This window comes from Erithacus rubecula (assembly GCF_903797595.1).
Source record: "Erithacus rubecula genome assembly, chromosome: 6".
NCBI lineage: Eukaryota > Metazoa > Chordata > Aves > Passeriformes > Muscicapidae > Erithacus > Erithacus rubecula.
Genome location: NC_136688.1, coordinates 13,446,187 through 13,464,358, shown reverse-complemented (window position 1 = coordinate 13,464,358; position 18,172 = coordinate 13,446,187). Strand labels below are relative to the sequence as shown.

General features: G+C 39.8%; 1 protein-coding gene across 5 annotated transcripts in view; it reads right to left on the bottom strand.

Moving 5' to 3' along the window:
- The window catches only part of NELL1 (neural EGFL like 1), a 281,122-nt gene that overhangs the window by 232,917 nt on the left and 30,033 nt on the right, over nt 1-18,172 (bottom strand). For all 5 annotated transcript variants that reach the window (XM_079310083.1, XM_079310084.1, XM_079310086.1 and 2 more), the window contains exon 4: nt 8,010-8,180. In XM_079310083.1, the coding sequence (XP_079166209.1) occupies nt 8,010-8,180 (171 nt within the window). The remainder of the gene's footprint in view (nt 1-8,009; nt 8,181-18,172) is intronic.

The following is an 18,172-nucleotide window of genomic DNA, read 5'->3' as shown; positions in this document are numbered from 1 at the left end:
GCTCGTGCCAGGGCCCTGCTCCTGGTGTGGTTTCAGCACTGTGCAAAGGCACTCAGCTCTCCCTGGAGCTGCTGCTTTTCCTCCTCATTAGCCACTGTCTCTGTAACACTAATTCCATGGCCTCATTTCCTGTTCCTCAGTTCTTTCTGCAGGTACATCCAATAACCCACATCTCCCTTTTCCCATAGTATTTTCCAACTGTCCGATTTAGTCTTGGTTGTTTGAAAGATAACATTGCACCCTCTCCACAAATAACTAATTGGCCATGACTGGGGAGATATATGGAAAAGACAGTAAATATAGAACAAGCCATTATATTGGTTCTAAAATTGAATTTAGATGGAAACTGGCAGCAGACAGGCAGAAAAGCACTCGGCAGGGGACAGCACATTTCTCACATCTGAGACACTGGGGAGGTGAAAACATGATTCTGCTCAAGTCAACAAGAATTCTCACTGCAGACTGCACTGGGTTGTCCCCCAGGGATACTGGATGGCACATCTTTAGTTAAGTTTGATGTAAGTAGCCAGTGTGGCAGAGACAAATTCAGCTTGGGCTGAAAGTTCAAGTTGCCTTAGTTGGCAACAGTGGTAGTTATTATTAATCATTTGCTTTCACTATTGATGTGCTGAAGAGGTTGCCACTAAAATTGCAGCCCAATTAAGTAATGCAGTTTCCAATTTTCATTTACTTTCATTTACTGCCTGGTCTCAGATACAAGGACAAGTTATAGGACTTGCAGTTGCATGTTACCTTACTTCAGTGCCAAGGATCAAACTATTATCTTCCTCCATACTGCTTCTTCCAAGTACCATTCCATTGGTAATACATATCACAACAAGGATTCCTCTTATCATTAAAATATTTAAAGTTGAAGCAGGTGTTAATATCTGATTGTTTTTCCCCATTTAAAAAAACCCACACCACCAAAAAGCTACACCAACCAGCTCACTAACCACTTACCTGTGTGGAAATGAAGTATTCCTCAACTCTCAAAAGCACCTCACCATCTGAAGCATGAGACTGGACTGACTTTGCCATTCTTCAGCTGGCACATTTGCCAAGCAGCTCACACCCACAGCACTGAACCAGGAACTATGCTGTCCCCACAGTCAGCACTGAGTCTACTTGACCCCCTGACATACTGCAGGACCATCCAAACACCACAGAGGCCTGGCTGTTCCTGTTCACACACCACTGCTGCAGTGAGACCCATGCCACTGCCAGGTGCCCAGTGTTTCCAAGACTTGACACCTTCCACCTCTGAGCACCCCATATGCCTCCAGCTCCATACCCAAGGATCAAATGTGACTGATCCTGCACCACTGCCCTTAAGAGTACTGTCAGTTTTCTGTCCAAATTGTGAAATAATGAGAACTGCCAGGTTTTGGGGTATTAAGAACTGCAATCAAGCAGTTCATCCCTGCAGCCAATTTGAGGATTTTGTAAAGATTGGATTCCTAAAATAATTACCTTCTGGGTAACTGTGCTAAACTGCCAAAGAAAGATACTTCAAGTATTAAACCACTTCATAGAACTCTGGGCTGGTTTCACAGATCTCAGCAGTCTCACCCCTGTTTGTTCAATCCCCTCTCAAGCCTCACCACAGCCAGGAGGTTTCAGATCTTTTGGAAAGGCTCTGTACTATTCACTACATGAAGACTCAAGTTTCAAATCTGCTGTTGAATAGTTCACCTGATCTTTGGCAAAGATCTAATGTTTTTACAAAAGTATTTAACTAGAATTATGCTCTCATTTTTCCAATTCAGCTCCAGTATTATTCTATGTGACTTGTAGTTCTAAATTCCAGAGTTAAGCTAACCACTTCAAATGAAAGACTTCATTTATTCCTTAGATCTGTTAATCTGCCTGTCTGGAGCAAGATAATGGTTTTTACAATTTCCTTTGGAAAGGAGAAAGCTCAAAACATTTGCTTTATCTGGCTGACTCTTAAATTACTAAATCACCCTCTGTCAATACGACCCCCACACCAAGAAATAAAAAGAAAAGACAAGTAACAGCAGACTTCTCCTGAAAAAAAAACAAATCATAGAAAAATACCCAGATACATTTCAAATTATGCAAGCTAAATGTTCAGAGACTGCTCTTGTAACAAACCACACCGATTCAAAGATGTATTTCTTTTAACATTAAAAAGCGTCTACAGGTATATGGGACCAATATACAAATATTTGAGAATTTGTTAATACACCCAGTCACACACTTTTGGTAATTACTAAACCATCTGAGGCTATGGTAAAGCATAACACAAAATTACTGTCCTGTTGAAGCCACCAACCAGTCTATCAATGTTTACAATTTGCTAGAAAGCAAAAGTCCCCAGTTCTGACGGGGGGGGGGGGGGGGGGGGGGGGGGAAGGGGAGGGGAGGAGAGGGGGACCAAAACCATTGTTGAGTCTATATTCAGCAGTAATTGGGCTTTGCAGGTACCAAACTCTGGCTCCACAGCTCCCTAAAACTCTTCCTCAAGTTCCTATGGAAGGTCCTTAATCAAACTCCCAGCAAATGACCAGCTTCTCTTCTACTGACACAACAGCACCTGGATCAGCTCCGAAAGGAGCCCAAAGCAGATGCATATTCTATGCTGAGCAGGAGCTAAGTGAGGCTTCTTCGATGTAGCTCAGTGCCCAGGTAACTCTGCAAGTGACTTCTTCCTTCTGGGGGTGTTCAAAGGGTCTAAGACAGGCAGACACAGATATGGATTGTCACCATTTTTTTCTCTAGTACTTTTTCAGCACTTTCATAAATACTCATGCATTCTCACAATCCTCTCAATGCTGTATACAAAGGAGTTCAAATTATTTTTTTGGGGAGAAAAAATAAATTTTCATTGTAACTGGGGACCGGATTAAAACATATCATTCAGTCTTTGGTCACATCCATACTACCATTCTGCTGATGCATTAGCTATTCAGTGAAAAACCCTGGCTATTTAAAAACTTCTTTAGAAAGAAAATAATGCTGACTGTATCCTCAATGTTTCCTTGCAGTCAACTGAAGTAACTGTAATGATAGAGACTGATGGCAGCTGATGTGGATGCCAGCTGGAGATCTCTCTCACCCTAAACATTTTGCAGCCTTTCTGCCAAAGAAAAGGGAAAACCGGTAGGTGACAATTAACTTCCAGTCCACAATACCACAGATATAAAGCTGTGGCCCATGATGCACAATTACACCACTCTACCCAAGTAACCATTTCTCTGACAGCTTGGAGAGTGGAGAAGCAATCTGGGTCACAAACTCATATTCAAATAGCAAGACTAAATTACCTAGATGCATAGCCCTGCCACCACACCATTTTCCCTCTCAAGAGAAAGTGTTTTACAGTAAGTAAAGCAGAAAATCCCTCTTTTAAATACATCCCTTAACCTTCTTTAAATTTATTAGACTTTAATTAAAGTCATAGAACTTTGTTTAGAACAGTTGAAAACCTCAGGTTGGCAGCCAGAATATCTTATTTATAAGAACTCAGAGGTCTTGGATTCCCATATTCAGAGGATGTTACTTTAATTTATTTATTTTTCCAATTAAAAAGTTCTCACTGCTCATGCATTTTTTATTCCCTAATGCAGTGTTCTAACATAAAAGAAGCAGACAACATGTTTTTTCAGTTGGAGACTACTTCCAAGCCTGCTCCAGTTTTATAATCTATTCTCTTATGCTCTTACCAACCCCCTCCATCAAACAGCTAAGAGTATCCATCAAAACCACAGGCTGTATTCACAGCAAAAGGCACTCCAGCACAGATTTCCACTGAAACAACATTAATTTTTTCATCAAAGCACCTTTCTCTCCCTTCTATGCCCACAGAGTTCAAGTAAAGGAATATGCATAGTGTCTGAATAGGTGATTACTTTTGTAGCAATATGGCTGATGGTAAATAAAACACCTTTTCGGGCTTACTCCTCCAGATTAATCAGCTGCACTGAGAACAACTTGGAATTTCTATTTTGCAAATAGACTGTCAATAAATACATTTTGATACAGCACCTGCCACCTCCTAAATTAGAGGCTCCATGCTATTCCCTCACTCTTCTCAACACCAGTAAACACAACATGTTTCTGTGCTCTCACTGTCATAGGGGACAAGCGCCCTAGTGGACAGTCAGGTGCCATGGGAAGCAGTTGGAGCAGACCTCTTGTTAGGGGTAGAAATTAGCTAAGACACAGATTCTCATTTAACATTAAATAGATCCTGGTTTATTATTATGTTTTGGGGTGCAATGCAGTACGTAACCAAAAGTATGTACTCTATCCTTGACAATCCATTTTTGCCCAGGGCAGGGAGGCATAGATCCTACCAAAAGCAGGAAAGTTAATTTCCATGTTACTTTGAGCACCAGTTTTACTTGTGCATCAGTAGTACATTTATAATTAATGCAGTCTTTTCATTTTTCTAAGCTTTCAGAACCTTAGTAGAATGTTAAAAGAATGTTAGCAAGTGCACCCATGGCTTCTTAGGTCAGTTTTCTGAGACACATCCCTTGCTAGAGGTTACTATCTAGGCTTAGCAGAAAAGCTCTTCAAGACAGTGACATTCAACAGGTTTCCAGTCTGGATTTTAAGATCTTTTTCCTTCCCATGAAGATGGGCTGAGAAATTTGGGGCTGTTCAGCCTTGAGAAGGCTCTTGACTCAGATGACCTTCTAGCACCTAAAGGGGTCACAAAAGAGCCGGAGAGGGACTTTGGACAAGGAAAGTAATAGGACAAAGGAAAATGGCTTCAAATCAAAGTGAAGTGGGTTCAGATTAGATAATAGGAAGAAATTCTTCACTGTGAGGGAGGTGAGGCCCTGGCACAGGTTGCCCAGAGAAACTGTGGCTACCCCATCCCTGGAAGTGTTCAAAGCCAGGCTTGGACAGGGCTTGGAGCAAGCTGGTGTAGTGGAAGGTGTCTCTGTCCATGGCAGGGGATTGGAACAAGATCACCTTTAAAGTCTCTTCCGACACAAATCATTCTATGAATCCTGAATCAGCAGCTCCAAGCTGTAACATCAAACTCAGCTACAATTCCCACTCCTTGTTTTTGAGGAGCACTGAAAGAAGTCAGCAAAATGCAGCAGGAGCTGATTTCAAAATGACATGTACTTGGGCAAATAAACCTCCTACATATGCTTTCCTCTCCATATGACATCCCATTAGAACAGAGACAATTGCACTGTTTTAAAGGCAATGCTTTAAAGCACTACAGGTATTTTGCTAGTTCCCAAGTACTTTTCCCTAGCCTACCCAGGTCTGAAAAACAACACTGACTTTGAATTGAATCCAAAAGAATCAAGTACAAATGTCAAAGCAACTTTACAAATCAGAGTAATGTGGGTGATAGGGCTGAGAAGAAAAAACGTAGATTCGACTTCTCTGTTTACAAACTAAAAGCTTCTTCTCCAATGCCTTCTGATCAATTGCAGTTCTTGGAGTCAGAGACTAACTTTGGGTATCACAGTATGAATCCTAGGTTGCAACTGGATAGTTTTCCCAATGCAAACACTTGCAATGAATTCTCAGGTACAGATTAACATTAGTAACACTGCATTCACAAATCATTTGCTCACAACAGCCTTCCAAATCCAAATATAACACATTACCACGGCCCTAAACAAAAGAAGTAATGCATTTATGCAAATTAAGGCTTGTCTGTAAGGAAACAATATTGCAAACCCCTAAAAAATACAGCATAAATTCAAGGCATTAATTTTGGCAATCAATTTTTTTTTCTTTTTCCTTTTTGTTTTGCTAGCAAAAACAGCAAACAAAAAGCTGAGAATGTCTTTAACTAGATAGGTACATAAGAAGCTAAATTCTTGTTCTGATGACACCCAACCTCTGCAGGAGGTGGGACAGGTGAATACACTGACTGCATTCATACCCTGTGTCCTGTTGTACATTTAAGTCTGCAGAAGCATTACTTCTCATTGGGTGTCCTGAACTCTGCCAAGAGCCAGACACCCCACTACCTAAAATAGTGACATTTACATGTGAAGTCCACAGTTGTTCACACTGGACTCTGTTTACCCTTCCAGCTGCAGCTTCCCTAACACTAACATGAAGAAGGCTTAGGGTTTTCAGCAGTGGTCAGAAGTACCCCTCACTAACTTGTTCTTCATTTCCACAGCTTCGACATTTATTGCATTGTCTTAAGAAAATGCCAAGATGAACAAGATGTTGGCTCCTTTTCCAATTAACTGAACAGTGATGCTATAGCCAACTGAGAAACTTGGCGACTTCCTTGTTTTTGCCCCCTCTCATTTAAGCTCCTATGATCTGCCCTCAAGTCATGCCTTCAAAACCATTTCCATTACTCTTCCACAGGAGTTGTCATGGAACACCACAATATGCAGCCAAATAGAGACATCTCAATATGGATTTATGTTGGAAGCATAAACCTTAGGATATACCACCTTAAGGGGCATTCTTAGATGGATCAGCCTGTTTAGGGCTACCTGACAGAGATGGCTGAACATAGTTGTCACCTCATATAACAGCACAGCTCATTCCATAACTGTATTTATCTAGTTCTGCTTGTTACTGTACAGAAAATCAGGTCATAACCATGACTCTGTGCAGTTCTCCTGTCCCTGGATAGAATTCTGCACCAGGCAGTTGTTTTGTGTTGTCTTCATTTTATATTCTGTGCATGAAAGCAGTCAGCTAAACATCTATTAAAAAGGGTCTTCCCTTTTTTCCTGAACATTTGCTGCTCATAAAAGGAAACATATCAAAGTAGATAACCAAGAACCTGTCCTGAAACCCAGTGCATCACTAAACAACAACAACAACAAAAAGACATTCTGTTGAAAGCAAAGCAATAGTATAACTGTTAAAAAATGGGAACATAAATAAATCAAATTACTGAAATGAACAGAATCTTTGCGAACTGTAGATTTCATACCTCAATGAAATAAAAATTACTCTCAGCATTTAAATGCTTCCAAGGTCCAAATAAGGTCCAATATGCAACATTCCTTCAGATTAGATTTTTCAGTATTTAATGGAGTTGCAGAAAATGGTTGTAACACTTCTCTCAAAACAGTATCTCATAATTACTTGGGTCAAAATTCAAACTTTTTCAAATGTTCCAATACCTGCATACTCCTATAATACTCATCTAACTTTATTCTGTCTGTCTGAACAAAATGAAGACTTCCAAAAAAATATCTGCTATCATCCAATCCATTTAAGTGCCATGATACCAAAATGCATATGCTGATCCTCTCACTGAATGTGAAAGGTATTTTTTTTCATTCATTTCGATGCAATAAGGTACAAAAGTAATGGTTTGTTTTCCTCATTCATAAATTCTATTATGAAAGTCCCAATTTCAAGCTCTTTGAATTTCCTCATCAGCCACTAAGTCTGAAGTTTACAATACATTGTGAGATCAAGTCCCAAAGCAAGAGTGATTCTAGGTTTGCTGTTTCCCATTCCCTGAAATCCTGGCAATATGCCACCTCACAGCCTTCACAACTTTTAATGAAAAAGACAGAATACCCTTCAGAAAACAAAAAACACTGGTTCCAGTCATGCAAAAAGAAGCTTCTGTGTTTCTCAAAAGTTTCCAAATGGGGCAGCACATGGAAAAAAATCAGTAAAAACTACATTGTCTGCTTATGTAAAATATGCTTAAAGTGTCTCTGAAGCATCTATCTGTTCTTCCAGTTCTCAGATACACCGTGTGAAGCAGTTTACAACGGAACAGCCTGTACACCCATCCATCACGTGTAAATGTACTCACTGACAAACATCAGCTACTGCCTAAACTACAGAGATGCATTTAATACTCCCCCATCAGCAATCAACCTTTTCCACATTTGTTCATAATCACAATGAATTGTTCCATTTTAATACTTTGTTTTCCTTATCCCACAGTTCAGCGTGCTTCTTGAATGAGGTAGTTATAGGGGGAAAAAAAAATCTCCTTTTCCAATTTTATTCCCATAACTAGAGATTATTTTTTAAAGAAATACAAATTACAGAACATATTTGCTTACCTGTTGCAGTCCACATGGAGCAGGAGATGGGATGCACTAAGTGACACAGCAATCTTGTGCCATTGTCCGTCTGCCAGGCGGTAGGGGAACACCTCTGTTCTTGTCTTCCCATTAAACCTGTAGTGATACCTGATCTCATCCCTCAGGCCACTGCTCTCCAGCTCAAAATAGCTGCATTGAAAACATCAGAATCAGTTCCATTTTTGGAAATAATAATTGTTTCTGTCACTGTCTTCCTAACTGATAAGAATTCTTTAAGCAAACACCAGAATCTAAAGAAGTTACTCAGCATGGATTAGCTACTAATTACTTTTTTATAAGAAGCAGAGAGACAAGGCTATACATTTAGAGCAGTACAAAACCAGCAATACTAATTACATGAAAACAGCTCAAAGTACCACTTGTTAGCCCTGGAAACTGAAATCCTCTTTTCACCCATAGAAAACTACAAGAAACTAAGCCTTATTCTTTTCACCAAATCTTTTGTATAACTGCAGGCTTTGTAAGAAGTTTAAAAACAAAGAACTATACATATATCACTACCACAAACAAATAAAAAGCCATTCAGGTAAGAAACCACCAGGTAATCACTAAATTTGTATTTACTACTTGCAAATCCATTTAAAAAAACACAATTCTTTATTTTTAGGACTCCCCTACATACAATTGTGCTTAACTCATTTTCTGACTTTTATTGTTACTGCCATGATCATTCAGCTTTACAAGGAAAGGAAGAAACCTCCCAGCTGGATTAGGTGTCTTCACATCTGGCATAAACCATCCAACAATCAAAACCTTCATATAGCTGTCAGACCCACAGGAGAGCTAACAAAGTGTGGCTATTAACTAGCCTCACAGGGGTGTGGGGCGACACAGTGCTTTCCCTAGGATGAATTTTGTCTTTCCAGAGCACACTGACAATATAAATAGTGAAGTCTTCTCTTGGACCTCACCAAGTATTTACATTGTACAGAATCTTTTTCCTGCTGGAACGAAGCTGTGTATATAGAAACAGGTAATGCAGACCTTTTTTTATAGAAATAGCTCTACAAGAAAGTGAAGATGTTAGATTGTCCAGAGAGTCCTTTGCCCCATCTACCTCCATAGTGTTATGTTTTTCCCTATTGGCCAACACCAATTTAACCAATTCAAATGGCATTTGAGAGACAGGTGCTGATTTGGGGCAGGGTGGAAAAAAATACAGTAATGAAATCTGCTTCCAAAAAATAAATGCAACACAAACCAATAAATATTGGAGTACCAATTTTCACTTTCCCATTAGCCTTTTTCACTGCTTGGCAGTACACAGGCCCTAATAGCCTGTGTGCACCAGCATTACATGGGCACTGTGCACTTCTTTAAGATTACATCTTACCAATGAAGCTGAGGGTTTCCAACATAACTGGAAAACAGAGTTCTCTGGGATGAAACTTAGATGATAAAACACTAGCTGGAAACGTGCAAGACATCACAACAGGCTGGGAAGGGGAGCACAAAAACAGTAAGTCTTCACCAAAAGTGAAATTTAAGCCCTCCTCCATCCTGCCAATGCCTTGTCATCATATTTTTCATGCAACATAAAAGCATTATTGGGTCACATGAATCAAAGACTCAAGCAACAAAGTAAAAAACACAAGAAGGTAAAGGTAAAACCAACACTGAATAAAAACACAGCAGGCATAGGTACAAACAAAATACATGCAGTACAGAGTGGGAAAAAAATCAGGCTGGTGTTATGAAGAAATGGCAGAAGAAGGACAAAGAAAGAGGGATTTTCTAAATACTAGAGCAGAATGTTGATTAACTATATCCAACACCCATTAAAAAACCTAAATTACATTCACACAAAATCTGGAGAAGAATTGTTATTTTGATGCTCAGTAACAATATAGTTCAATATCCAGAAGATAATGCTGCTGGTGTTCCCAAGCCAGGAAAGGACTAGGACAAGTACTGTCAGTGATGCCACACTTTTGTAATTTCCATCTGCTGTCACAGAACATAATGAAGTGAGAGCAAAAATTGGGAAAAAAAAATGAGCAAGAAGTACATACCATTCTAGTACCTCACACACAATGTATTCATGTACATATATATATATAGATATATATATATAGATAGATATATGGTTGATCACAGAGGCTTAAGAGTCCAAAAACAAGACAATCTCCTACTGCAGGAAGCAAATTGCTTTTTGAGGTCATTCTTCATAATCTTCAATAGCCACAGAGCTGATTACTCACCACACAATGATTTCTTTGTTAATGTAAAGGCAACAGTGCAGCCCTGGAAAGGTCAGCCAGATACTGCACTTAATCACATCTGTGCTCTGTTATTTGTACAGCATAGGGAATTGCAAAGCTTCTCACTTGACAAGCTATAGTGCCAATAGTTACCTCAGGACTGGGAACAGCTTGTTGCTTAGGCATTGAGCAGGTTGGCAATCTCCTAACTATTTTATATTGTACAGAACAAATTATTTAAAATTTTATGTAATAGCTAGTGCTAACATTTTTATGTATGTGCACCTAATGCAATAAGTGCCTGTTATGGGTTGAAGTTTTGACTGGCTCCTCTCCTTGCTTCCCCCTAAACTTGGACAGTGCCACAGGATTGTATTAAACACTATGTTTTACCTCTCCAGTGGCAGGTAAAGGAGGGTGTCAGCAGTCAAATTCTGCACCTATTTTTCACCACCCTTCAACAAGTGCAAATCACAGTTACAATCAGAGAAACATCAGTGAACACCAGTCAACAAAATCCCAACAGCAGAAATTAGCTGGGTTACCCCAACACATCTCTCTCATATATTTCAAAAACAAAAGGCAATGTAAACCAACATTCTTGCGTTGATTTTTTTTTTTTTTTTAAGATGCAGAAATTCACGCTGAAACCTTAATTATACAAACACTTCATGATGTTATCAGTTCAGAAATAATCTTTTCTCTACCAGAATATAAGTCACATGCAAACAGTTTTTTCAGTAGCAAACATCTTTTCTTTCCTCCTTCCACTAGACTCTGGGGGAAAGAAGTGTCTTGCAAAGCAGTGACACAAAGGCCGTTCACTCTTGGAAAAAAGTGCGCCTGCTCTGTTTCAGAGTTCTAATCTGCAAATTGGGGGATGGAAGACAAATGAGGGGAAAAACAAACTCAGGCAAGTAATCATCAACCCATGAGAAAATAATTAGTAAAGCCAGAGGAAATAAATGTGGGGTTTTTTTAAATCACTACCTCATCTTCAATTTCAAATGCCATTGTATATTTTTTTATCTATGATAAAACAACAGCTAAAAAGGGGGGGAGGGAGCAAATTAACAGAAGCTACGATACAAGAGGCAGGAAAATGAACTGATCTCTAACAGGTGTTTTGAAGATACTTTCCAGTGTTTTGTCAGGAACCAAAAGAAAACATAGGATTGGAATGAATCAGGATTCCTAAAAAGACTGCAATGTCTGGGACCATCTGAATACATGTATAATGATTCAGCGTGAACTTTGAATGCTGCCATGAAATCCGTATCAAAAGCCCAAGAGAGATCCCTGAGTATTGTGGCAATCTTTAATTCTGCATCATATATGCATGAAGCCTGTGTCAGCCTGCGCTCTAGTTAGGGCCCTGCTACCCTCCTCCAGACATTCCTCAAGGAAGAAAGGTGTGAGACAGTAATCTCCTTATCAACTTCTTAGCACTGGTTTCTTATTTTATTTGTATTTATCAGCAACAATTAATACTTTTATTTATATTTTAAGTAAGGGGCATGATCAGAAGTTAACATATATTTTGACAGATTAAGTTCTCAGAAAACATGTATTAAGAAAACTTGTTTTTTACGGAACAGCAATTCAATTTGACCTTGGCTGAAATTCTCCCACTACTAGAATTTCCCTATCTGCTAAGCATGCAAATTACTGCTGGCTTCTTTTGTACAATTATAGAATTCAAATGCTTTTTATAGGTCTATCTGCAGTCTCTCATTCAATGTCAATGTATAAGAGAAAAACATTGCTAAATTCAGACTGATTGTATGCACATCAAAAAAAGTTAGGATATTTTAATGTCATGCAATGTGCTTTCCAGAAGGACATTATTCCACAATTGATTCAAGATATTTTACAATTCTTTCTGACAGTTTTTGCAACCCCTACATACCTCACACAAAAATATTGTGTGGAGAGGATAAAGCTTGACACAATTACGTTTAATGACTGTTTCTTCTTCCTCCTTTCTTTTGGTCACCACCATAATGACTAAACCATATATTTGATTGTTCATTTCACTTCCAGATCAGGAGAGAAAGGCTCCTAAAAGTATACTTTCAGTTGGAAATATCTTCTGTGGATGTAATGACCAAAAAAAGTTGGAAAAGTCACTATCAGCATTAAATAAGAACATGTCAAATACCTGAAGCAGTAAAGGCACAGTATTTCTATAAGGTGAGTTGGCTTAACCCACCAACTGCATTAAAGAAACATATTCACCTATTCATCATCTCAACCCAGAGAAGTGCTCTTATCTTGTAGCAAACACTACCACGTTTCATTCAAAGATTTTACTGCTGTTAGATTATGCAAGTGGCCAAAGGAAGGACTTCTCACAGACTATGGATCCCAAGACAGGGCCCTAAGAACTGTGGGATTGGTGTCCTCCAGAATATCCTTAGGGCATACAGCACTTTATTTCCTGATCTTTACCAACCCAACACCTATCACCAAACACTAAAATATCCCACAATGCAGACAGCACTGCAATTGGGTAAGCAGATTAAATGCTCCTATAAGAGCCCTAGGAACTAAAGCAGAACTACTTATTGCATTCAATTCTGGCAACCTTCCTCCTTATCACATTCAAACATAAATAAAGCAGAGTTATCATTCTGACTTTACAACTTCCATCAACTGCCAAATGAAGCCCCACAGCCTCTTTCAAGGAGCAGCACCAGCACTTTATAGCAGATGCTCTTAGAGCTACTGAACAGATGTCCCAGGGCAAAGCAGCAGGCACAGATGGCATCCCTGCAAATATGTACAAACTTGGGGCTGCCATGTAGTCAAAGCATTGTGCAGCTGCTTAACATTGTATGGGAGAAGGTCACAAAAACCACAGTTTTTGAGTTCAACGATGGAAGCTCCATCCACCTTGCACATGCTGCAGCAACACGAGGATATCGGGCCTCTCAAATACTGGGGAAAAAAATCACTGCCATAAAAATCAGACTGTTACTGCATAGAAACTTCTGGAAAATATTTGTGAATCTGGCCAAGGTATAATTTTTTTTTTTTTTTTTTATAACAATGCAAATTCAGGAGAAGTCCAGAGATCAGTCATTTTGATGTCATCAGCTATAAATTGTAAATTCAGCAAGCTTCTAAAGAAATACGTCTATTTAGACTTGTTTGTGTACATAGCTTTTTCATTTCACAATAGCATTGTGCTATTTCATGATAAGAATGGCTTCAGGCAAGACTGCGCTTTAACATCTTTGTAGGAACATTTCATGGTGTATTTAGAGACAGGCAACAAATCTGCATCCATTATCACTGAGATTTCAGGATTTTCAATCTACAGAGATTCTGTGATGAATCACAGGCCATTACTCCTCTGGCCTTTTGCTGTTCCTTACCACCAAGTGAGTGTGTGTGTGCACAGTGGAACACACTGTGTTGGGCTCAGCTTGGACAGCGACATGAAAGTAACTGAGATCTTGCTTTAGCAGTCCTCAGTGCAAAGCAAATCAGGCCAGGAGCAGGCACTGGGCACTATGCTGCAGATAAACTGGCAGGCATCTGCCCAAGGCACTGCTCCTGTTAGTGAAACCTTGGTGAGAAAAAGCAGGGCCTCTGAAAGAAAAGATACATCTCTTCAAACTAAAGGAAACACTCACTTTGCAGTTGTCATCACAGCTCTGTGCAGATGCAAAACCAGAACAAGTTACAGCTGTCAAGGCAAATATTTCAGTCACTTCCACAGGCACTGTTCTTGTACCCTAGTTACTATAAAGTGACAGGGCGAGATCCCAAGTTCTGAAGCATTAAGCATTTTGAAACACTGGATTTTGAAGAAATGCTCTTAACACGCTCAAGACCACAGATCTACTCCTCTAGTGCATATGCATCTTGAGGAACACGTTTGGTGTAGTGAGAGTCTCGTGTGGTACGACTGTGACTGCCAGAGTGGCCCTGGATGGTAAGACAGGGAAGATTCCTTAACATTCATACTTACAAACCATCCAAAGCTACTTTTTACAGCTGGTTGAAATAAAGACAGACCCAGAGGCTGCACAGCAAAACCATACATGGCAAATCGTCCCTTATGCAGCACTGAAGACTCACTACTGTGGCAGAGATTACACACTGATATCAACAAAGTCAGACTGACATCAGGAAGCACAAAAACTGTCATGAATAGAAGCACCACCTGTGACAATGAAATTTGTTGCTAAAAATCAGATTAATTTTCTACAAAAGGAAACACAAAAGCCAAATACCATATATTGCATAACCAACTCTATTCCTGAAGTATTCCTTCTATGCAAACAAATCCAATATAGCAAAAATGTAATACTAAACACTTTCAAACCTCTCAACGAAAAGCCTGAAAGTGCAATATCACTGTGCTACTGGCTACCTAAGTAAAATTCTTCCAAATGTTTCTATACTTTCATTTCAAGGAAAATGAACTAAACTTAGTCAATTAAATGACTTTATTTTTGTATTCAGACCACTCTGAGGACAAACAGTAATTGTGTTCTACCAGCCTAGCTTGAAACATTTAACAATAAACACTCCCACACTGACACCTTCTATTAGTATAGAATATTTATTAACATTTTGTCTTTTGTTCTACCCATCTCATACATGGCAGCTGGGCATGCAAGCTGTGAGGCATAAAGTATTTATGATGTGGTTGTGTACCTGCAACAAGGCAAAGGTCATCCTAATATAAATTTACTTTCCTCTTTGATCATATAAAGAAAAAAGTAACCCCAACATCTGCCTACCAGGTAAAAGACAGCTGGAGTCAGAGCTGGTACAAAGCAGCTACATATTTTCATGGCATGTGTTGTAAGGATTAACCTTAAGCATTTTTGTTTTCATTTCATATGTCTAGAAATCTACCTTCACCATGGCTGCAACCTGCCTACTATCTGAAAAAAAAGTAGGTAGTACCACACTACACCTAAAAATAGGACAGCATCTTAGCAGGCTTCAGAGCTAGCACAGCCAGCAGGACAGAAAAGAGTCTGACTGAAGTAAGCTGAAGTTATGACTCCTTAAGTGTACCTCAAAACAAACCCCAACACACCCACACCAGAGCAACAAAAAAAAAAAAAACACCCTCATACTAAACACTGTCTTAGCTTTACTGAAAAGTAACCTGACAGAAGAAAATCTTCATTCCTTTACGTATCACCACTTCAGTGCCAAGTCACCTTGTACACTCACATTCTGCAGTTGTCCTTAAGGTCTCATCACCCACAGCCCGTGGCCAAAGGTTTGTCTCCCCAGTGGACCATTAGCAATCCACAAAGCATTGTTATATGAGGACTATCTGAATGGGAGCTGGCTACTTTTGAAGGCTAACCTGGGACTCTGAGCTGGCAAATAACCCAAGGAGCTCTGCGGGTATGCAGAAGCCTAGAGCTGCCAGTGTGACCAGACAGACCCCAGCAGAGCTGTAACCAAAAAACAGCGCTGTCCAGTCCCTCCCTCACACTCATCACTGCAGCAACAGCTCAGCTCAGGGAATCCCCAAATCCACAGTGTCCAAATGCCAGATTTTAATAAACCAAGAAGATAACAGCTTTTTAAACTAATGAGGTCTGCCACCTGAGTAAAACCACAGTGTTTGAAAACAAATTACCCTGTGGTGTCCTCAGAAGAAAGGTTTTCCCTTGAATCTCTCAAATTCAGCAGCTTTTCAGTGATTTCTTACATCACAAAAAATTCCACATGTTGCAAAACGTGGAATATGCCAAAATCATCTTAAGACTGGACTGGTCAGTATTCTTTAGATACTTGTGTTTGGGTTGATGTGGCCAGAAGTGCGTATTCTATCGTCATCTGTTGAAGCTGGGTGAGGTGGTGATTTCCTTATCTCCATGGCACATATTACCTGCTAATGGGCCATCTTTAAGACAAGATGGGGCAATGATCTTTATCTTTTCCACAACCCATCCTCCCTCCAGGAAGATATCATCTGCTGCTGGACCATTAAGTCTCACTGTACGATTGATAAATTTACATCATCTCATTGGGAGGTGCTCCAGCCAGAGGGAGGAGACAAGCCTTTCCTATCTAGATAAAAAGGTGAGATTTTGGACAGCAAATTGCCTTCTTTACACTGGATTCCAGAGGAAAGACGGACCTTTCTACATCCCTGGACCTTCAGAGGAAAACTGCACATTCTACAGGAGCACTGCTTCAGCTGAACCACATCTGCCACTGCAGGAGGACTGTAGCCACCATTTAATTGGACTGCTACCAACTGATGGGGTGTCAGTTGCATTCTGACTCTGTCAGGGTTGGGATTGTTCTTTGTAATAATGTATTTCTATTTTAATTTTCCTAGAAAAGAACTGTTATTCCTAATTCCCATATCTTTCCTGAGAGCCCCTTAATTTCTAAATTCTAATAATTTGGAGGGAAGGGTTTTACATTCTCCATTTCAAAGAGAAGCTTCTGCCTTTATTGGCAGACATCTGTCCTTCAAACCAGGACAACACTGTAAGTTGGCTAAATATGACTTTCCTAATTGGCAAGAAAGAACACTTAATCAGTGAAAAAATTACCATCCCTTAGTGATGAGCATCCTAGAACTAATAAACTATAAGGATGTAGTAAATCAGTATGTGTTTGTATGCCTATTTATACATTGCTAACTTGGCAAAAAACTCAAAGTCCATGCACCCCTTAGCTGAACTATCGTTATTATAACAACAACAAAAAAAAAAAAAAAAAATCACACCTAGAGGTCAGCAAGATACCTGCCCAGGAGAAGACCCTTCCCTTGGGCATGCACAGAGGTTAGGTGAGATTACAAAACTTGCATGGAAACTACTAAGCAGTAGTAAAAGAGGGGTTGTACTTGGAAAGTTACCAACTCTGGACTTCCGTGAACAAATAACGCTGTGTGAAGTTCTGTTGGTGTACTTAGCTTATGTGAAACCACCAAGCACCCAGGCTTGTGCAGATCTGAAATAAATAATTGATGTCTCTCTCAAGTGTGTAGTTATTGACTTGTTGCACACTGTGTAACAGACAACAAACATATTTCTCCTAGATTCTCAGGGAAAAAAATATTTTCCTTTACCCCCTCTCAAGGCCCAGTATATATCTGCTCCATCCATGTGCCCTCAGACCCAGGCAGTCTCCACCTTCCTTGCCCCACAGCCACAAGCTCTGGCAGCTTTCCACCGCCAGAAACCATCAGGGCAGGCACTGCCACCCCCTCCCTTTCTGAGACAGAGCCTAGAGCAAAGAGAGCACACAGGTATTGTTACAAAACTGCAAACAAACCCCCAAAAAAAACAGACATATCACCCAGACTGCTGTCAACCATGCAAACGAACATTTAAAACATGCTGTAGACATCTGTCTTATTAACTAGAGGAGTTAATATTCTAAATGAGCAGCCCAAATTCAGCAGACAGTTTTCAGCAAGTTGCATTTAGTGTAAGTTTGAGACATTCTGGTTCTTTGCCTGTATCAGAGGGTCATAAAACAATCCAACAGAATAACTCAACATGATGGAGCAGACTCCTGGGGGACCTGCACATCCTGCTCCTGGCTGACCGTAACATTTCTGCAGTGTCCAAATTCAGGTTTAAAGAATTTCAAACTGTCAGCCATTCTCCTGCAATTGCCAACGTGGTCCAATGAATGCATTTCAACAGCTGGTTATGAGCAGCATGTTAATGCTTCAAAGAGACAACAATTGTCAGCCTAGTGTACATAAAACACCTGCTCTCAGCAGGAAGCCACAGGATGGAAGGTAACTCTTCCAGTAGTAACTCCTCTCTCACAATGCTTAAATCAGTGGAAGATTTATATAACAGTTCTTCTTCACTTTTCTCTTTTTTTTTTACTTTAACCCCGAGAACAGAAGCAGGTAAGCACAATTCTGTTTGTATTTGCATCTCTAAAAACCTTTGGAGAAGGAAA